We start from the raw sequence: 22,754 nt of genomic DNA on the forward strand, positions 1-22,754 counted from the left end.
ATCCAAACAGTCTCGGCAGCCTGTATTGCCAAAATTAGAATTATTAGGAAATTAATTAATAATCTGCCTAATGCAACCCGCAAAACCCAAACCCGTGGTTCATGCCTTGATAACCTCTCACCTTGACTATGCAAATGGTCTATACATGGGTCTTTCGCTTGGCCTGATCCGTAGACTCCAAATCATTCAAAACGCTGCAGCCCATTTGGTCTGCGGTGTCCCGCTTCAATACCGCATCTTCCCTTATCTTCGACAACTTCACTGGCTGCCAATAGCCAAACGGATAGAATTCAAGGCCCTGACATTTGCATACCGGGCAGACAAAGGGAAAGGCCCTGCCTATCTAAGGAGGAGACTCTGACCCTATCAACAATCCAGATTGAGGTCTAACAATAAACGCTTTTTTGTCACCCCGCAGTTTGCAAAAGCTAGAATGGGAGGCAGATCATTTGAGGTGGGCACCACCAAATGTTGGAACAACCTCCCCCCCCATTTACACTTAATACAGTCCGAACAGGAATTCCGTAAGTCTCTGAAAACCTGGCTCTTCAGTAGGAACGACTAGTTTCTGCGCGACTCCTCTCCTTGCCCTCTGTCTGCTATAGTGCCGGGACAACCCGTTGGGGGTAGCTGGGCGCTTAACAGATGCCTTTATTATTATTATTATTATTATTATTATTAATAATAATAATACAAAACTGATTTTTTTCTGCAGCCTTTAATGCCCAACTGTCTAGACAGGGTTTTGACTTTTGGAAAGACAACATTGAGACAAAATCTGTCTGGGGTACAAAAGATTGGCAAGTGCAGGGGGTAGAAGATTTGTTTAGAGCCTGTATCATCCCTGAGCAAATAATGTTTTTGAATGACACTGTCCAACAAACGTCTAGCCTTGGGATAGCCGAGATCAAAGACATGAACACTCCGTCCATACCTATACCTGCACTTGCAAGTAATAGCACTACACAGGGGGAGGTGGACGTACATAATATTTTGCATCACAACAGATCCGATCCTGAATGGAAAAAATGGTTGCTCAGGCCCACAGACTCAAACAACTGTCAAGATTGATTCCTGAACAAAACACATGGTTTCACTATCAATAGGCCAGACCCACGATATGTTCAAAGACAACATCCAGGGGTAGTAACAACATACAGTGTAGGGAAACTATGCCTTTATTGGCTACAGAAAGCTACACTAGAGGATGTAAAACAACACTTATCTTTACTTAAAGAAGGCGCAGACCTTAGGGAATTTTTGCTAGGACCAAGAAGACCGTGTCAAAAATGTTTCATATATGCCGGTGTCTACGCTGCTTATAATGAAATATGGAATGTTACCCAAGCAGAGACTGCTGAAAGAATACGAGAAATTGATCTATCAATTTAGCTAAATCTCTTGCTGTAGTAGACAATGGGTTAATGACTGTCGTCCAGGATGTATTCATTGGACAGCATTGTGTCTTCTGCCATAGACATCATGGAACAAGACTTGGTCATGTTGTAACATGGTCAGTCTCAGCTACGTTCTATCATGCTATTAGGCTGGACACTACAAAACCTGCGTGCAGGCTATATGCCTTGGCATTTAATCAACACTACGTCACTGTTTTCAGAATTCAATCTCACTGATAGACAGATCAAACTGGCACAAAGGCGAGCAGACTAAACGGTGCGGAGCATTGAAAAACTGGAACAATTACCATTTACAGTGGCAGAAAAACCAGCTACTGAGTGGCTCATACATGGTAAAATTACCCTGCCTGTTACAACTTTCCATTTTTAGTATTGCCTAAAACATATACCAGCAGGAAGATATGAAAGGTTGGGCAAAGAATACATGAAGACATCCACCTTACACACACAGATGTTGAAGTGGGGGGCGTGAAGTGTTTCTTAACGGTACTAACTGTGAAAACGCACTAAGTGGTTCTCTCCTATGTCAGGGTATTAACTTACATGGGGCCTGTGATGGTTCCACTGCAAACTTATCCTGCCACCTGCAAGGTTCACCGGCTGCAGTGATTAATCCACATTTTCTGCCAACTTTCAATGGAAGTTACCTCATGTTGAATGATCACAGCTGCTGTGGCATGTTGCCTGGTATCCCATATCTAGTAACGGTTACATCCAGGGTCACTTGCTGTATACAAGTCTTGTTTCCACAAATCAAGACAGTCAGGGAGTCGCCTCTATGGCCTTCACTGAACATCTCTTCTATACGAATTGATACTCTAAGCAGAATGAAAGCCATTCTTTTGCAACAAACATTGCCACTGACCTCGGCCAAAGAAACCTATGATCTACAAGTCGCAAGGACTTCTGCAGAGATACATGCCCTTTTGAATACAAACTGCCCTATACATTTCTTAGAAAGGCTGGGACGTATCTTAAACATGTCTGATGCGAGCGGTATTGTGCATATATATTTAAGAACGTGTGTTTGCACCTTTTCAAGCAGTCCTCGGAATCATTCCAAATTTTGTGGACTCTGTGTTTGGCAGACTGCTGCTACTTTTAGCACTCATTGCAGGGATCCTGTTTTTATTCCAAATGCTACGATATGGCAAGCCAAATCACCAGTGACACCCAATTCACTGTGGAGAGATCTCTACTGGAGATAAAGTGTCGTAAGCGCATCGTCCAAATTTTGGGTTTACCTCGTCTACAAGAATTAAATACCACATGGTTTCTGTCATTCAGACCAATCTGGAAAGATTGCATCCTACCTGTTCTACGCTGCCTGCTTTGCGGTGAAGAATGCGTGCTAGACATCTGTTTAACACTCCCATCAGTCATGCCTACGGATGTCGATACTCTGCTGGACCCGGTAACAGCCCATGCTGTGTGTTGTCCGCAGCGGCTACCAATCCTGATGACGTTGAGATCTCACAGTCGCAAATTGCTGCTGCTGAGGTACGAGAGGAAACAACAGGCACACAGGCAACATCCGATATGAGCATTGCTGATGCTTCCAATGCTGAAGGCGATAGTTCACATCTATGTACGGTTAATCTTCTAAACAAGGTATTCCAACTCTCACCTACAACGATAGATTACTTTTTGTCTACAGAAATAGAAGATTTCATGTTTTCTCCAAGCCCGAACAGTGACTTTTGATTTGGCACACAGTGTACTGGGAAGACTCTGAATCTGACCTTCATTTTTCAAAAACAGAGACTAACTTTAGAACTTTTTTCCTATGATTAATTTTTTTTCTCCAAATTTGTATTTTTCAATTTTGTCACAGTAATATGCTTATTTTAGAACTATACATAGAGAACAGAATTCTTTGACAAACTTCCAGAGACCAGCTGTCACCTTGACCCGCACAAGGGAAATTATATACAGATTGTATTTTTTGCTAAATGATGCAACAGTATTTTCCAGACATATAACATGAACGCTTTCCAGAGAGAAGTGAAGTCCGAGTCTTGAAAGTTGTATTGGAAGACTTTTTATTCATGAAAAATAGAAATTCAGAAAATTGCTAGGCAGCTATGGACTCTGAAAGGTTCTGCAACACAGGTGGTTGTTCGCCACAGCTCTCGAGGCCTGCCCTACCCTACCCAATCACCAAGTTTGAGGCCAGTATCCCTCGTGGGTGCTGCAGGAATCAAACCCATGTGTACCACGTCGACTTGCAGTTACAAAGGTTTGTTGACTTCCTTCCACCAAGATCTTCAGGCTCCAACTAGCCCCAAACTCAAGCATCTCCAGTGACCAAAGTCTTGGTACACATCACATCATTTTCACTGTGGCCTGCATCTTTTGGTGAGCTGCTTAAGGTCCTCTTGTGACTCCAGTGCCTCTGGCGTGTGGGTCCTGTTGAGGGTCACCTTTGTTTGTTTTGGGCTCCCCTGAGTGCTTGGGCCTGCCCCAGTGTGGGACAGCTCGTGCATGGCTCTTGGTCTTCCCCAGCGTTACCTGGTCCTCACAGCTGCACAGTGAAGATCACCGTCAACTCTCCTGCAACACCGACATCGGTGGGCATTCGTCTTACAGATCTCCTGGTCCCTCCTGAGTGACATAGACTCTGTACCATCAGCTTGCAGATACTTCTCGTCCTGAATACACCTTTGGATTCCACTGGACACTTTCTCCTTCTCCAGCAGCAGCACTTTCTTGAAGTCCTCCATTGGGTTCAACTGCGGTTTTCGACATCACTTCACACCTATTCACACGGCTTCCCTGGTGTCGGTAACATGGGTACTAGGGTATCTATGGGTAGGGTGGTTCTCCAACCTCCTATCTTCCATGAGGTTTCTTCAGGGTCCACTGGGAAAGGTCCTTATTCTTTAAAATTCCAACTACGACTTACACATTGATTTGTATGGAGAACACTGTCGTGTTTTCACACTGCACACTCTCTCCGTGGGGTCCCTATCTACTCACCTTGGTGGCTCCTTGGGTCCTCAGCACTTCTACGTCCTCTCAACACTGTCTTGACCCAAGTCATTGTTCATATACCACTTTCTTTACATGTGGTCTGGCCCCCACCTGGGGTCCACTGTGTATGTTGTGCTATTTACGTAATTTCTATGCAAAATATTGTGTGCATTGTGCATATCTCCGAGTAGGAGATATTTGTATGTGTTAGAGAGTATTATATAATAAATAAATATTTTTATAAATACCTTGTATGGTGCTTTTTCACTTAATCTACGCATATAAGATACTATTCTGATGAAGCAAACTGCTTTACACTCCTTCTGGAATAACCCTAAAGGCTGCTCTCCACAACTACCACTTAGAGAGCTTTATAAGGTTGTCCAAGTCCGCTTAAATCGCAATACAGGTTGTCTGGACTGAAGCAGGGTACCCACTTAAATAAGTGGACTTCATATACCTGGCTAGCCTCTCACAGCCACAATATAGTTATATATCTCATTGATTAAAAAGTTTCTTATGCTGCTATGGGTCCATTATATGGAAGAGAGTTCTATACACTACCTACGTCCTGTTTGATCTTCATGTCACAGAATAGGCATATTCATAAACTTTCGTATAGTGAGACTTTGGTGTCTCTTCCAATCGAAAGGGTTACTCCTCCCAGGATAGCAGCTCTACAAAGATATTCCTGCAACAGCAATGGACACTATGCTTAAAGAACTCTTGGACCTTAAAGTTTCAATTGCTTTAGTAAACTCTCTCTCCGCAAGATAGGCCTTGTTCAAACAAAAGTTCAGTATCAGCCATAATGTTGAGCCCACCACTACCTCCCTGTTTCATATCTGTGATCTCCCTCATTAAATCAATGTCAGAAGACAAGAGATTTCTGTGGGCAATTAATTCCATTGGTTCCCTAATTTTCTTTTGTTGTAATTACTTTTTCTTTAACGTATGTATGAACATGTAGAGATCTATTCTGCTTTGCTCATAGTTGAAGGGTAAACTAGGACAGTATGATAAACCTAACTCAATAATTTCTTTATCTTCGGCAGTCAATATTTCGTTTGTAAGGTTTAATTACCGTATTGTATTTGTTTATTTCTTGCTGTGGCTCCTCGTTGTTACTCCAGCAGAATTTTCGGCATCTCTTCCCTTGCCTTACATGCCTCTGCCGCCAATGCCTCTTCTTTGCTGTTGTTGAGGTCACTAATTTGTGAGTCTGCTCAACCGTAAAAATCAAAACTTGTCCTGTACGGTTGTAATTATCCCACTTCTATGTGTGGGGGAACATCCTTTACAACGCAACTTTTACAACGCACTACCATTACGACGCAACTTTTACAACGCAATTTATTACAACGCATTGCGCTGGAGGGCGCTCTAGGATAGGGAATAGTTTAATTACTATCTAACACCTTCCCTACTATCCACGGGGACTGGAGTTGGAATAGTAAATTAAACTATTCACTATCCAGCGCCCCCCAACGCAAGTCGTTGTAACAACTTGCGTTGTCAAACCTGCTTCGTGATGGCATGTGTTGTAAAAGCATGCGTTGAAACGTCATACATCCCTATCTGTGGGTCCTTCCCGGGCTGATTCTGAACCTGTGACTGAGATGATGTCATTGACAGTAGTATCCTGTCTTGCTCTGTTTGTTACTAAAAGTCTTTCCCTCCTAATGTTGTCAAACTTGCGAGCGAAGGTGTAAATCCTTCTATTTTCATAGTCTCTGCGGTCTCTTTCGAATTTATGAGCTTTTCTTGCAGTTATTACTTCCTCATGCTTCTTCATTCTACCTTTCATCTCCTTCAGAAATTTACTGACAGCATCTGTATCATCGTGGCCATGTAATTGATCAGTCACTTCCTTTATTTGTACCATGATGTTGTCCCTATCTATGGACACATATTTAATCCAAAATACAATCCTTCTTTTGGAAATGTCAGCATTCAGCTCCGCACATTCCTTAATTAAATCAGGATGTGGGGTTTTGTGGTTGGACTGATCATTATCCTCAGTCCTATGGGGACCCTCCCCACTTCCACACAGTGTTTCAGAGTCTGCACCTCACACCACTTAGAAATGTCAGTTTTGGTGACTCTTTCAAGATTATTGCAGATCGACTGAAAAGTCGTAATGTTGGGACCGGTAGTGGACACTGTTGTCGATGTACAACCCTCAGTAGCGGTCGGCAGTAGGTGTTTCTGTAGGGTGGTGACGTGGGCATGGGGAAGGGTAGGGTGGGGGGTAGTAATGTATGGATTACGGAGTTTTACAGGTAAGTAAACATTTAAATAAATAAAACGAATTTCTTTACGTGCACTGCATCACCAAATGTGATGCAGTGCGCGCAACAAATTCGTTTTATTTATTTAAATGTTTACTTACCTGTAAAACTCCGTAATCCATACATTACTACCCCCCACCCTGCCCACGTCACCGCCCTACAGAAACACCTACTGCCGACCGCTACTGACAACCCTTGTGTTTAGATGCTTCTCCAAACAAACCTTCAGCTGTGTTTAGCCTCGCCTCAATTTCCTCATCTGCCATTGCTTGAAGAGTTATACCGGTGCTCATATCAAGCCTTTGGTTTATATTCACTACATTGCATCACAAACCCTCTGGAATCATGACGGCTGCCTAAACACCAAAGAATTAATATTTGTGTATTTTAGAACACGTTCTCTTTTTTGAGTGAATTACATGCAGTTGCACATTTCAATATGGCCGCTACGATAAAAGCAAGTAGATTGTTGTTTTTCAGTACCCGTTAGTGTTAAAGGATTTTGTATCAGCGAAATTTGCTTTTAACAATCTTTATACCTCTCATGCCGAGAAATGTATTTTTTCAAATTTATCGATGTCATTATGAACGTGGGGAAAAGGCTGAGAGATTAGTAGAATACAAATTCCACAAACAAGAATCCTCTTGAGTAATCCCCACAATTAGAATTTCTTCAGGGATACCTCAGAGATTCTTTCTCAATTTCATACATTTTATTTAACACTCCACACGTTCATAAACAACTCGGAACATGCAGTAGAAAATGCCTTCTTCTCCAAACGCAATCATCCAAAATGTTCACATCACAGGAACAACAAGATAAACTAGAAGGGAGTATTACGAGTGACGAGGTACGTCAGGCAATTGACTCTTTGGCTTCTGGTAAAGAGAAGGGGAGGGGAGGATGGGTTCCCTATTGAGTTTTACAAAATTACTAAAAGCTACACTGTCCCAAGATTGGTTTCTGTCTTTGCTGAGGCTTTACGTCAAGGACAATTTTCATCTGATTTTTTACAGGCCCATATTACGGTCCTTCCTAAACACAGTAAGGATCCCTAAGAATGCTCTAGCTGCAGACAAATTTCATTAATAAATTCTGATGTCAAAATGTTAGCTAAAGTTCTAGCACATCGTCTTGGATCGGTAATGACATCCTTGGCAAAGATTTTCTGGCACTAACTAGTGGGATGTATTTTTCACTCACTGCGGCTGTCACTAGTGGTGGGTTTACATCTCCGTATTTCAACATTTATTGAGGTACAAGGCAAGGTTGCCCACTTTCTCTTTTATTGTTTCTTTTGGAGCCACTTGCCATAGTAATACCCTCCATTTCTGATATCCTGTCATTATGGGGTACAGTGCAAATAATAAAAAATGAAGACAATTCCTTAATTCATATACATTTTTGGCATGATCCCACTTACCATCTGAAGATCTTTTTTATCAAATTTTGACATCCACTATTTCCCAGTTTGTATGGGGCGAAGCCAGACCCCGATTAAGTGGCACCAAGTTACATTCCTCAGATACGAAGGGGAGTTTGCGTCTCCCTCGTTTAGAATATTATTGGATAGCGCAAACATTGCGTTACTCTATTTAAATGCTACCCACTCATAGGAATTCACCACTTTGGGTTTTGTTTGAACGTTCAATATTTCAATCGGATATGGAATTGGTGATTTATTATACAAAACGCCCAAAATGTACTAATTCAACTGATCCTATTATTTATTCTTTACAAATAGCATGGCAGAAAGTGCACCAGATTACAAATACTCATATTCCTCTTGATTTTGAAGATCTACTATCGAATAATGCAGACATCACATACAAAGGGGCTGAACTCAACTGGTCTATTTGAACCAGGCATACAATATTTCATGTAAAGGCGGTACGTACACATAATCATTCTTTGAAATCATTCTCATGTTTATAACACGATTTTGATCTTCCTTCGTCACAAATGATTAGATACAATCAACTTTCCTCTGCACTTGCTCTAAATACAACAAAAGCTCACAATATAACAACCCACTCCCAACTGCAAGATATATTCACACTTGCAAACATTTCAAGGGTACAGTGTCCGGCCACAATGCAATTTTAATTGACTCTTCATTTTCTGAGACCTCCAGTAATTTAAGATTATGGTGGTAAACACGTTTAAATATTGAAATTACGGATAAAGCGTGGGATACTACATTGGATAACTACAATAAAGGAATTAGGGACTCCCATCATGAATGTAATTAATCAAAATACTACATCGTTTGCATTGGTCACCAGCCAAACTGTACTCAGCTGACCTTTGGCCCGATTCTCTTTGCTGGCTTTGTAACATACCTGACTGTGATATCGTTCAAATTCTGTGGGACTGTCATAATCTTCGCACATTTTGGCTTCAGTTAAAGGTTTTTTGCAGACACACTCTTTTATTAATTTTTCCCTGTGAGAACGTTTATCACTTTCACATGATAAATCTGAAATATCACCTATATCCATTCATGCCTTTAAATGGCTTTCTACTGCTCTCGGTCTAGTCAAAGTTAATATTTTACGTTTTTGGAGGACTAGTGTTAATCCAACACTTCAATCTTGGCTTGAAGATATGTTTGATGTGGCTCACTTTGAAAAAATGATTTATAGGCTGAACAACAGTTTACATCTTTTTGAACAAATATGGGGTCCTTTTATAAATGTATGGTGATTCTGACTGTATAATGCATATTTACTTATGTGTTCTCCATTGATTCTCATATATTGTAAGCATGACACTTTTTGTTGTATAAACTCATCTACCTGTGTAATCTAGATATTTGTACTATTGCTTGGTTTTTATTTTATTTATTTTTTGTTATTAGTTATTTTGGTTATTAATATCACTGTATAACTGGTGTTTCTTTTTATTTTTCTCATTTGTATGAAGGTCTGTAATTGTTGATCATTGTATGTTTAATTTTGAAAACACATTAATAAAGAATTGAGACACAAAAAAGATGATTGCATGATGGAGAAGCTACAAAAACATAAAAGTCAAGTAAATAGCAACATTTTCGCTACAAACGAAGACGCCTTCCCTTTCAACATGAAGAGTTGCTACATTCAGAAAAACCAAGCTATTACGTTGTAAAACAGTATTACAGTGCAAGTGATATTGGTGTGGCATTATTGTCCGGGAGACAGTCAATAATGCTAATTGCATATTGCATTGTGAGTATCTATTGGCTGTTCAGCTGTAGACATTTCAGTGATTGTCTAACCACCAAAATATGCCCGTGGTGTTAATGCATCTCTAATTTGAACGACTTCGGTTGATTAAAAAATAAATGAATCTGAACGCCGCTCTTTAAGTTCATCAGGTTTGAAGTTTTTTGGGCATCTCATTGTGTCACGTGGCCATGTTTATTGCCTGCCGTCCCTCCCATAACATGAGCAATTCGTTATTTACAGTGCTTGAGATTGATAAACAGAAGTGCGGGTACTCTGCGCCAGAGTACCTGCTTGTTTCTGAGAAGTGCCGGAACTCTGTATTACGTTTTTTTCTTAAGAAGTGGCGGTACTCTTCCTCTCAAAATAAAAAGTGGCGGTACTCCGTCCCGGACAGTACCGGCCCATTTAAAGCACGTATTTAAATGACGTTTAAATGGTGTTTGATAATAAAATTAGATGTACGGTGATTTTATGGTCATTATTCCCTTTCACAGTGAAGCTTCCTGCAGCAGATTTCCCTCCGGTGGCATTATGAAAAACACATTTAAATATTAGCATTCTGTAAAAAAAGAAGGCACGGCCTCTCAATCCTGAGTAAGCCTCCCGTGGGTGTATTTTGCCCGCAGTCCTGTGTGCGCGCTTGGCGGGCGGGCGGGCGGACCTGCTTGTGTTTGGGCCTGTTTGGTGCAGCCTTGGAGATCCGTGTAACCCGAAGAGGCGCTCTGCTCTCGTGAAGTCACGCTGGGACGGCCCCTTTCCCTGCCCTCTGACTGAAAGGCAGAGAAATAAACACAGCGGCCGGGTTGGGAAGGCGAGAGAGAGCGCGAAGCTCAGTCACAGGGAACTCCCGACCGGACCGCTGCTCTCAAACACAAAGTGAAAGTAAGTGGCAGAGTGGAGGAAGAGGCGATGGGCTCCCGGGAATAATTCCTTCCTGAGCTGACTACTGCTGCTGCGCGACTTTTCGTCACATCTGGAGTCCAGGAGAGAATGCCCCAGCCTGTAAGTTACTTTTTCTTCCGTGTTTTCCCCTCATCTTTGCCCATCCTCCCCTTCTTGCTGGGTAGGAGTGGGCTAATGCTGGGCGCTTGTTATGCCCACATAGAGGCTTCCCTTGTTTTCTTTGTTATGGAAGAGGATAGGCTCTCTCTCTCTCGCCTCTTACTCCCTCAGACAGGCTCATTCACTGTACTGAAAGTATCCACCATAGCTCCACTACTGCATTCCCCATCTCATTGTGTTCCATAAGCCGCTCAGCCCAATGCAGCAACCCTCGTGGTAAGGTGGCGCAGTGGGTTAATGCAAATTGTGTCACCTCACCAATGTCCCGAATGTCTAAGTGGCATGTTTGAAATCCAGCCGGACTGACTTGGAGTTTCCTCCTTGTGATGTTGAACAATGCCCGTGTTATTGACATTCAGAGTTCGAAACAAACGTTACATGTACAAAAATGCGTGTGTGACTTGTATGGTTGGGACATCTGAGGAAATATTTCACACGACAGGCGCTTTAAAACTCCACCCAACTGATAACTGTTTTTTAGGGGAGCGTGTTCGTTATTTATTGTCTGCTTCTTGACAGCACATCTTTGCCACGAGTCACTTGTTCAGATCACTAATTGGGCAAAGGTCGCGACCTGTGGCCCAGGCCCCTGTGACAGCGCACGCGTCAAAAGCACCGAAGGCCACACGTCATGAGCTCTCTCGAGTTTCATGGCTGGTAGGGTCAGAGGCGAATCAAGTGCTGTGTGGCAGCAAGCATCCCATGGGTAAAATGAGGCAAAACGTGTCTAAAGTGGCTGGCACGGTGGCCACTGAAAGCCACATTATTTCACTGACTTGCTGGTGTTCTCTGCCTAACCTCCTCAAGGCGAGGAGACTTAACCTTTGCACCCAGGATAAGGACAGTCCTTGGGACAAGAACAATGGAATTCAGAGGTCTACCCAAAGGCTGACACTTCTCAGACGTCTTTATTTGATGTTTTCTTGGGTTCTCTGTGTTTGTGCAGAAGTTTGTGACTCACTTTATAAGGTGGCAGATACGTGACTCACTTTGTTTTAATCTAAATCAGGTATCTCCAACGAGTAGCTTGTGAGCACCCAGTAAGTAGCTCTCCGGCTACTTGTCAAAATGCTTTTAAAGCTATTATTGAGTTGGGGAGGTTTAGTACACATAACATTACCTTAGTGCCAGGGGGATTGTAGCTATGGCTTTTATTTATTTCCCATGCACAGTCATTTTAAATTCTCAAAGGATTTTTTACATTAGTGCTGGACACCCGGCCTCAGCCACTGATGTGATGACTGCTGACAATCTTGGATGGGGTGGTCACTATTACATCACTAATATTAGTAGCTCGGGATGATTTCCATTGAACATAAGTTTGCTTTTATTACAGAAAGAGTTGGAGACCATGATCTAAATAATGTGTGGCTGCTTAAGTCTGGGTGGGAAATTCGTTGGGGCTGGATTTATATTACACGTTGTTTCGAAGGCGTCACAACTGCTGGTGTCTGACTTAAAGCTGTGTCGAAACACCTTTCGATAGAGAAATAAAACCTGTCCCTGTCTCTGACCCCAAATGCCCCTCTTTCCAGCTCTCTGATGCTGGGTTCTATGTCTTTTGCATGTCTTCAGCTGAGTGAGGCACAGATGCATTAACCATATGACCAGCACACAACAGGACAACTTATACAGAGTCACCTTATTTCAGTTGTGTTCCATGGCTTGTCCATCAAGGCTTTCTAGCAGAGACACTTTCAGGTGTGAGCAATTGCCCAGGGCCCCCTCCTTCCAGTGGCCCAACTGCGAAGGACACATTTGTCTTTATCTAGCATCCCTCTGTCTATTTTAAGATTTCAGCCTCACTCCTCTCTGCCTACCTCTGCCTCCGAGTCTCTCTCGCTTTTCCCAGTGGCATCTTAAGGACGTTTGTGGGTTCTGTAAATAAATATTTCAACTGTTTTTCTGTGCACCCCATTACTGAAAGTTTGTTTGGCATCAAGTCGGCGTCAATTAGCAGAAAATGGGCAGTACAATTATGAACAGCAGCCCCAAACTATGTCTTAATTAGGGCCTTACATATTTTTAGACTACACGAATTTCTACCTCTCTTTATCTTAACATGATGCAGGAGACAATGATCTTTTCCATGATCTCAATCAGTTGTTCAGATTTGCTGGAATGGCAACAGGTGGGCAGCTAACACTAATGTTACTTCCATGTGTTTGTAGGTGTGACGTACTTCTGAAAGTTTAGTTTAGAAGTCAGAAGTCATATCTACTCAGAGACAAATCTTTGTGAATCAAGCTCAGATTAGCAGTGATAGATGAATTTCACGTCTCCTTATTTCCCATCAGCCCTATCTCTCAAATAAGACAGCCAAGAAGCTGAGGTTGGCTAGAACTTGTTTTTCAGGTCACGTTGTTGGGCGGTTAATTTCAGTTCTTCATAAAAAAAAGGACAGGTTTCCCAATAGAGCATCAAACCACAAGTCTCTGTCAAGTACTGCTTGCTTCCGCGTGTGCTTTTTGTTCCTTTCCAGCAGCTTTCTTTTTAGGTCGAAGCCTACCAGAAAGCACAGCTCTCTGGTTTGCTAAAGACAGCTTGGGGACATTCTGAAAACTTCCCTGGGAATGCATTCCACCCTTGCTTACCATTGGCTTTGTGGTTTGTGACTGACATTTTTTGACTTTCTATTTGCTGGCTCTATTTTTTTTATTCTGTCCAGCTTCCCGATCATTCTACTACCATTGATGCAATCTGTAAATAGGCCTAAATAGAGGCTGAGTGAGGGGGCCCCTTGGAGCACGGGCCCCCCTCGCACTGCGGCGGCCTGTGTTAAGCCCCTGCTAAAATCTTGTTTGTATCTTGTCACATTTGCTGTGCATTCAATGACAGAGGTTGATTGTCAGACTCAGTCTTCCAATGGAGCTTGCGGCGGCCGAATCTAAGCGCGGGGGAGGTGCCGGCGATTCCAACTGCTGCCGCCCAAGACGGCCGCAGGTAAGAGTGGGGGAGTGCCTACCGCCGCCCCCTAAATTTGTTCCGCCTGGGGCGGACCACCCCCTCCCCTTGCTATGCCACTACTCTGACTTAAAAGTGAGAGGATTAATGTGACAATCTTGCTGGATAATGGGGGTAGGAAAGGGGTTTTTGTAGCACACAACAATGTTTAACCCCTTCGCTGCGGTGGCTATTCCGCCGCAGCGCTAAGGGGGAGGCGGGGCCGCGCGGAGGTCCCGTGCTCGTGACAGAACCGCTCCGTCACGGCCCTCGGGTGAGCTGTGCTTGTGACGGAACGGTTCCGTCACGGACCCGCCCGCCCATTAGAACGTCAGCGCAGGCGCGGAATTCGCGCCACGCAGGTGCGGAATTCGCGCCACGCAGGTGCGGCGAGCGGGCCGTGACGGAACTGTTCCGTCACCAGCACAGCCCACCCGAGGCTCGTGACGGAACGGTTCCGTCACGAGCATGGGAGGGGTTAAATGAGCTGTGTAAGTATTTCAGAATTAGGAAAACAAATGAAGAACATTTTTTGTTAATTCCGAAGTCTGTTGGAAACAAATACTTTAATATGATAAAATCAAATTAATACACTAGGTGATGCCATTTCCACATATCGTTTGTGCGCTGTTTTGTTTTATTAGTAAAACTGTATGTCTGTGCAAGTGTAATAGTCACGTCAGTTTAAAATTTGTTGTCTGTAATGGCAGTGTGCTACCACACCATTCATCCTCCACTCTACGCCACTCCACTCTACTCCTCACCTCTCCATGTCACTGCATTCTATGCCACTGCACTCTACGCTACTTCACTCTATGCCACTCTACTCTACTCTGCACCACTGCACTCTACACCACTCCAGTCCAGGTCACTCCACTCTACTCTGCACAGCTCCACTCCAGGCCAATCAGCACTACACCACTCTATAACAATGTCCTCCACGCCACCGCACTCTATGCAAATACACTGTACGCCAATCAGCACTACGCCACTCTGTAACACTGCCCTCTATGCCATCGTACTCTTTGCAAATACACTCTACGCCAATGCACTATACTCTGTACCACGTTACTGTAAGCCTCTGCACTGTACGGAAATCCACTGTACGACACTTGATCTACTCTGCACCACTGCACTCTACACCACTGCACTCTACACCACTTTACGTCATTACACTCTATGCCACTTCACTCTACCCTGTACCACTCCACTCTATGCCACTTCAATCTACACTACGTCACTGCGCTGTCTGCCATTGCACTCTACGTCACTCTACTCTAAACTACTGTACTGTAACCCAATGCACTCTACACCATTGTACTGTATGTCACTGTACTCTACTCTGCACCACTGTACTCTGTGCCACTACTCTCTACGCTAATGCACTCTATGCCACTGCTCTCTCCGACACTGATCTCAACGCCACTCTACTGTTCACTACAGCACTCTATCCCAATGCACTTTATCAATCAATTAATCAATGACATTTATATAGCGCGCTACATACCCGTAGGGTCTCAAGGCGCTGGGGGAGGGGGGGTGCCGCTACTGCTCGAACAGCCAGGTCTTCAGCTTCTTCTTGAAGGAGAGGTGGTCTCGGGTCAGGCGCAGGTCGGTCGGGAGGGAGTTCCAGGTCTTGGCGGCCAGGTAGGAGAAGGACCTTCCTCCTGTAGTCGCTCTTCGGATGCGGGGGACGGCGGCGAGGGCGTGGTTGGCTGATCGGAGGTGGCGTTTGGGAGCGTAGAAGTTGATCCGGTTGTTGAGGTAGCTCGGGCCTTGGTCGTGTAGGGCTTTGTGTGCGTGGGTGAGGAGGCGGAAGGTGATTCTTTTGTTGACGGGGAGCCAGTGGAGGTCTCTCAGGTGTCCGGAGATGTGGCTGGTTCGTGGGATGTCGAGGATGAGTCTGGCTGAGGCGTTCTGGATCCGCTGGAGTCTCTTCTGGAGCTTGGCGGTGGTACCGGCGTAGAGGGCGTTGCCGTAGTCCAGTCGGCTGGTGACGAGGGCCTGGGTGACGGTCTTCCTGGTCTCGGTGGGGATCCACCAGAAGATCTTCCGTAGCATGCGTAGGATGTTGAAGCAAGCCGAGGAGACGTTGTTGACTTGTCTGGTCATGGAGAGGGAGGAGTCCAGGATGAAGCCCAGGTTGCGTGCATGGTCTGTCGGTTTGGGTGCGGTGCCCAGGGCGGGAGGCCACCAGGAGTCGTCCCAGGCGGAGGGTGAAGAGCCCAGGATGAGGACCTCCGTCTTGTCAGAGTTCAGTTTCAGGCGGCTGGTCGTCATCCACTCGGCTACTTCTTTCATCCCTTCGTGCAGGTTGGCTCTGGCGGCGGCGGGGTCGTTGGTCAGGGAGAGGATCAGCTGGGTGTCGTCGGCGTAGGAGATTATGCTGAGGTTGTGTTGGCGTGCGATGGCCGCGAGGGGGCTCATGTAGACGTTGAAGAGGGTGGGGCTCAGCGAGGATCCTTGGGGGACGCCGCAGATGACTTCGGAGGCCTCCGACTTGTACGGTGGTAGGCGGACTCTCTGTGTTCTTCCAGCGAGGAAGGAGATGATCCATTCCAGTGCCTTCTCCTGGATTCCGACGTTCCTGAGGCGTTGCACTAGGGTGCGGTGGCAGACAGTGTCGAATGCTGCGGAGAGGTCTAGGAGGATGAGGGCCGCTGTTTCTCCGTTGTCCATCAGGGCTCGGATGTCGTCGGTGGCGGCGAGGAGGGCGGTCTCGGTGCTGTGATTGGCTCGGAAGCCGGACTGTGAGGGGTCGAGGGATCCATTCGTCTCGAGGAAGGCGGTCATCTGCTTGTTGACGGTCTTCTCGATGACTTTGGCGGGAAACGGGCGGAGCGAGATGGGGCGGTAATTCTTGAGTTCGGTGGGGTCCGCTGTGGGTTTCTTGAGTACTCTACTCTGCACAACTGCACTCTACTCCACTGCACTCTGCACCACTGCACTATAATCTACGCCACTGCATTCTACCTCACTGAATTGTTTGCAGCTAAATTTAACTCTACATCAGTTCACTCTACTTTATTCTACACCACTCCACGCAACTGCACAATATTTTGCTCTCCTCTATACGCCACTGCACTTTACACCACTGCACAACTGCAATCAACACCACTCTGCTCAACACCACACGACTCTATGCATCTGCACTCTACAGCATTCTAAACCACTGCACTCTACTCTGCAACACTGCACTCTACGCCACTCCACTGTACTCTACTACATTCTATGACGCTGCACTCTTTTCCACTGTACTTTGCATCACTCCACATTATGCCACTGCACTTTGCAGCACTCCACTCTAGGCCACTGCACTCTATGGCCCTATACTTTTGCCTGCACCACTCTACATCACTCTACTCTGCACCACTCTGCTCTGCGCCACTGTATGCTGCTGCACTCTATGCAACTCTGTTCTACACCACTGCGCTCTATCCTACTCTACGCCACTGCACTCTAATTTACGCCACTGCATTCTTCAATGCTGTACTGAATGTTCCTGAATTCTATGCCGCTGCACTCTACCCCACTATACACTGCAACACTCTCCACCAGTCCACTCTACAGAAATCCAGTCTACTCTACGCCATTCCACTGTATGCCACTCTACGTGACTCCAACCTGCTACTCCAATACATAATACTCTACGCCACTCAACTCTGACACTCTACTCCACTCTTTGTCGTTCCACTCTACGACAATCCACACCACTCTCTTCTATGCCACTAACGGTTAGCCATGCTGAAAAGCAGCCACACTAATGTACAGCATGGCTAAAACACATTGGCAATACTTCGTCCATAGGCTTTGCCAATGCTTGTTACATACCTGAACTGACCTTAGATGCAGCCAACTGCCACGCTGAGTAGAAGCAACAAAAGACTCTCTGGCTCACAGTTGTTATTCACAACACAAAATACCCAGATCCCAGTGACTTGAGATGTAACAATCTGTTTTAACAGCCAGGTAAGGAATTACAGGAAGATGCAAGCCCTTGTTATACACTGAGGGTGCAATTTGCCTGTACCCGCAACCCAAGAGGCAGTAGCTAATCTGCTAGAGGGTAATCCAAAAAACCTTTTACAATTTTAAGAAAATAATCACCTTTTTAAAAAAGACTGGATTTACACAACAGTTGACCGAAAAGAGACAGCGATCCGTTACATAATTTTTTTAACTGACCGCACGGCGATCATTGCACATGTGCATTAGATCGAGTTAAGAGACTATTTGGAGGGCACAATAGTCGATCTCTGATAGCCCCCAAAACTGCATCATGACCAAGTCCAGACAATTAGGACACAAAGCAGGGCATTAGGCATGAAGAATCCTCACACTCGTAGAAGGTCCACTTAAATGGACCAGCTGCGGGGCACAAGATTTAACCTCTAACAGCCCCAGCAAACCGCATCATGTCCAAGTTCACGACTGCAACATAAGATACAGTTCTTTGAGCATGGACCGGGAGGCATATCCGGATTTTCATTGACCACTTAAGGATGCCAAAGCAAGTGGCAGCTCTTTTATTTATCTGGTGGCTCATAGACAGCTAGTCATCGAGCCGTACCTCCAGATTATTTACAACATGAACTGGAGAAGGACTGATACCCATGGTAGATGGCCACAGATGCAGACGCCACAGGTGACCCTCTGTCTTGTCCCCATTAGTTCATATTCATCCATGATGAAACTTGGGAAATACAGGTGGAACAGGATTCTGCCTTGTAGTTATCCTTAAATGATAGAGATATCACAATTAAATGTGTGTCATCTGCTTACGAAAAAAATGTTGACCCATGAAATTCTTCAATCTAAGCTAAAAATGTCATATAGCGATTGAAGAGAAGAGCGCTTAGGGTGGGACCCTGCTGCACCCTAGAAACTAACAGCCTGATTCATGAAACGAAAATCGGCTCGCAAAGGGCCAGATTCTGAGAATCTGGCCCTTTGCGAGCGCAATTATTGCATTTGGGAAATGCAATAATTGCGATTATAGAATTCGCTATTGTGCGAGGAATTGCATTTAAGGAATCTCTATTAGAAATTCCTTAAATGCAATTCATCAACCAATTTTAAATTGTGAATTCGCTATATTTGGCCGCTATTTACCACGAAGTCTGACTTCGTGGTAAATAGCGAAAAAATAGATTAAAGCACTTTAGTGCATTTTTTTCTTTTGCATGTTACACACACACATGTCCTTTGGACATATGTGTGCGCAACACCTGTGTAATGTTGCATTTCAGGGGTGCTACAGGGTGTCCTTTGGACACCCCTGGCACCCTTGAAATCGCTTCCTTATTTGCGATTAGCTAATTGCTAATCGCAAATAAGGAATAACTCCCCATTCATTCCTATGGGTCTATGGGAGTTATTCCTTATTTGCGATTAGCAATTTGCTAATCGCAAATAAGGAATGTGTAGGAATCGCAATTCATTTAGCAATTCCTACATGAATCCCGTTTTGCAAGTCCTTAATAGCGATTCCTTATGAATCGCCATTAGGGGCTCGCAAAACGGGAGAATGAGGAATCAGGCTGTAAATAATGAGATTTGGACCTGTGATGGTGTGAATACATCTGAAATTTGCGATCACATAGAAAATAACTCATCCAAGCCAGGGCTGTGCACCGCACAACCATATCTCTTAGTCTGGAAAGCAGAATGGTGGGGTTCACTGTGTCGAATGTGGCACTGAGATCCAGAGAGATCAGTGCCGCAGCACCACCCATGTCCAGCTGACAACGCAGGCATTCCGTAACACCGAGGAGGGCAGATTCAGTCCTGTAACCAGTCCTGAAGCCTGATTGCAAAGGGTGCAAAAAAAATATACAGCCAGATTCATCAAGCGAAATGCGCTCGCAAAAGGGCCAGATTCTGAGAATCTGGCCCTTTGCGAGTGCAATTTTTGCATTTGGGATTCATCATCCCAAATGCAAAAATCGCTAATAAAGAATTTGCAAATTTGCGAGGATTAGCATTTAAGGAATCTCTATTAGGGATTCCTTAAATGCTATTCATGAAACATTTAAAAATTGCGAATTCGCAATTTAGGACCGCTATTTACCACGAAGTCAAACCTCGTGGTAAATAGCGAAAACTTAGAAAAATGCATTTAAATGCATTTTTCTAAGTTGCATATTACACACACACATGTCCTTTGGACATGTGTGTGCACAACATCAGTGTAAATTCACATTTCAGGGGTGCTACAGGGTGTCCTTTGGACACCCCTGCACCCTTGAAATCTTGCTAATCGCAAATAAGGAATAACTCCCCATGCATTCCTATGAGCCTGTAGGCCCATAGGAATGCATGGGGAGTTATTCCTTATTTGCGATGAGCAATTTGCTAATCGCAAATAAGGAACATGTAGGAATCTCAATATTTTTTGCAATTCATTGACAGGTCTTTGATGAATCTGGCAGATAGTTCGATGTAGGCTGAAAGTTGCAGGTTAACATGTTTCTCCAACACCTTGGCCAAGGTAGGCAAGAGCGATATAGGCCTATAGTTTGACCTTAGAAGAGGGTCGAAGTTTTTTTTTTGTGAAGGTGCAACTAAGGCTTAGAAGTTAAGTGAATTGCTCCATGACTGGCAAGCGTGCGAGGAGAACTTCAGAAGGACAAGCCAAAGAAGAGCCTGCAAAGGCCGACTGGATGTCTGCCACTTTAAAAAAAAGAAAAGCCTGCAATGTCATTCCATTAAACTTGCTTGAGAGGGGTAGTTGGAATGGTGCTAGTCCAGTCAGAAAGGTTCTTAACACTTTTTGACCGCAGTGAGCTTAACTGAGTAAAATTTGGCTCTAGCAATGTAAACTTTTTTTTCTGGTAATCTTTTAAAGCAAATCTGTATCTTAATTTTATTCTCATGTCCGTTTGTTTTTCACCATCCTTTTTCCAAACTTTTACACAATGTTTTAAGTTGGTGCAATGCGTCATTGCACCATGAGGCAGGGTGAAACATTTGATAATTTTTTTTTTTACTAGTAGTGGGAACTAACACATCAGGTGAGGTTCTGATCCAGGAGTCTAAATTATGGACCTCATTATCTACTGGCTGAGTCAGTTAGGGACAATTGGCTTCAAGTTTTAGAATTAAGGTGGGGAACATTAAGCTTGGACCAGCTCTTACCAGAAGATGTCATCAGATTCTTTCTCTTGTTCGGGCCCCTAGTTGAACAGAAAAGAAGAATGGGACTGCAAAATGATCAGACCATGGCAAAGGGACAGGGTGCTAAGTCTGTAAGCTACGAAAATTTGTGATTATAGGATCCAACATATGGCCAGCAACATGAGTCTGGAAGTTTGTAATGAGATGAACGTTAGGAACCGCAAGTTTTTCTATTACAGAGGAAGCCGTACTGCAATCTACTTTGGCAAAATGGATGTTAAAATCACCCAAAATAGTAAAATTAGAAAACGTAAGGATAGATGATGCGACAGCTTTGGAAATACTAGAGCTCCAATTGGTCGCATTGCCCAGTGGGCGATAAATTAAAGGTGCAGTTCTAAGTCAGTAACCATGAAAAAAGATGAGTTTCGCAATCAGGGATTCTCAGCTTATCTTTTTACACATTAAGTATTCTTTAAAATAATAGCAGTACCGGGGGGGGGGGGCATGGCATGGACGGCAATGTGGAGAGTTGCCTGAGTCTGGAGCTCCACTACACCCCTGGACATAAATGGGATAAAAAGCGAGACATCTGCAACTAAACGGAAACAGAACCAAACTGCGGCAATCGTAGAGCAAAGCGCTTCGAAGGGCAGCACCAAAGGATGCCGCAAAGAGCCAGAAGCTACAGAAAATCACTCCTCCAGTAACAAGAGCGGGAGAGCTGGGTTGGTAAAATGGCACCTGAAGGAATTTATGTGTAACAGCAAGCGAGGACAAAGCAAAGACAAAGCGCCAACCGGAGGAGCCGCGCTCACCTGCGAGGTCAGTGGACAAAACCCCCAACGAATCAGTGTTCCGCCCCCCCCTGCACCGTCAAAGATCACCGGTGCCCCACCGTCGGGGAGTACGAACGCAAAGGGTGAAACCGGAACTGAATCCCGACTGGGGGCCCCCCTCTAACAGTCAGCACGCTAAGGAAAGCAGGTGCCCCACCGCGGAGCACACGAGGCAGACGAGTGAAATCGAAACTGCGAACCCGCCTGGGAGCCGCCATCTTACTAAGGGTGGGGCGGGAGAAAAACAAAGACAAAACAGAACCAAGGGTCTCTACAATCCACTACCCAGCGACCAACCAAAGCTAAGAAAGTGAAGTGCGCGCCAGAGCCAGCGAGAACTGCGGGCCCAGTAGGCATCAAACCCCCCTCCCCACTGCGGGCAGCAGTACGGGCGAAACCGAAACTAAAGGTGACTGGTGGTGGACATCTTGAGAAGAGCGGGCAGTCTCCAGCGCAACAACAACAAAAAAGAGTTGACGAAGTAGCACCGAACATGTGCTAAACAAAAAGACAAACACAACAACAACTAGGACGGCAGACAGCAGCAGACAAGAGCAGTAAGAAGAGCCCAAGAACATAACGCAACAAAACTGTAAACAAACGAAGGCGGCCATCTTGTGCGAGAGAGGGGCGAAAGCAGCGGTAATCGCACCACTCACAATAAGCCGCGGACGACAGGAAAACAAAAGAGAGACCCTGGAAACGTGGAATAAGAGCTAGCAGCGCCACATGCCAAGCTGCTGCAGCACACCAAGCTTGATCATCCAAGAGACTGCTCCGTAGCACCAACAACACAAAAGCAACAGGCCAAATAGAGGTAGACCAAGCCCGCCTGAGCACAGCGCCAGCAAGAACCACAAAAACAACAACACCAAACCAGCACTAATAAAGCGTGGTCTAGT

General features: G+C 44.8%; 1 protein-coding gene across 4 annotated transcripts in view; it reads left to right on the forward strand.

Annotated features, from left to right (window-relative positions):
* Nucleotides 1-10,510: 10,510 nt before the first annotated feature.
* Nucleotides 10,511-22,754, forward strand: part of RAB7B (RAB7B, member RAS oncogene family) — a 197,381-nt gene continuing 185,137 nt past the window's right edge. Inside the window, exon 1 of one of the 4 annotated variants that reach the window (XM_078644588.1) lies at nucleotides 10,511-10,894. In XM_078644588.1, the coding sequence (XP_078500714.1) occupies nucleotides 10,883-10,894 (12 nt within the window). In that variant the 5' untranslated portion in view covers nucleotides 10,511-10,882. The remainder of the gene's footprint in view (nucleotides 10,895-22,754) is intronic. The other 3 variants (XM_078644585.1, XM_078644586.1, XM_078644587.1) reach the window with 3 other exon arrangements.

The sequence above is a fragment of the Lissotriton helveticus genome, chromosome 5_1 (assembly GCF_964261635.1).
Source record: "Lissotriton helveticus chromosome 5_1, aLisHel1.1, whole genome shotgun sequence".
Classification (NCBI taxonomy): Eukaryota; Metazoa; Chordata; class Amphibia; order Caudata; family Salamandridae; genus Lissotriton; species Lissotriton helveticus.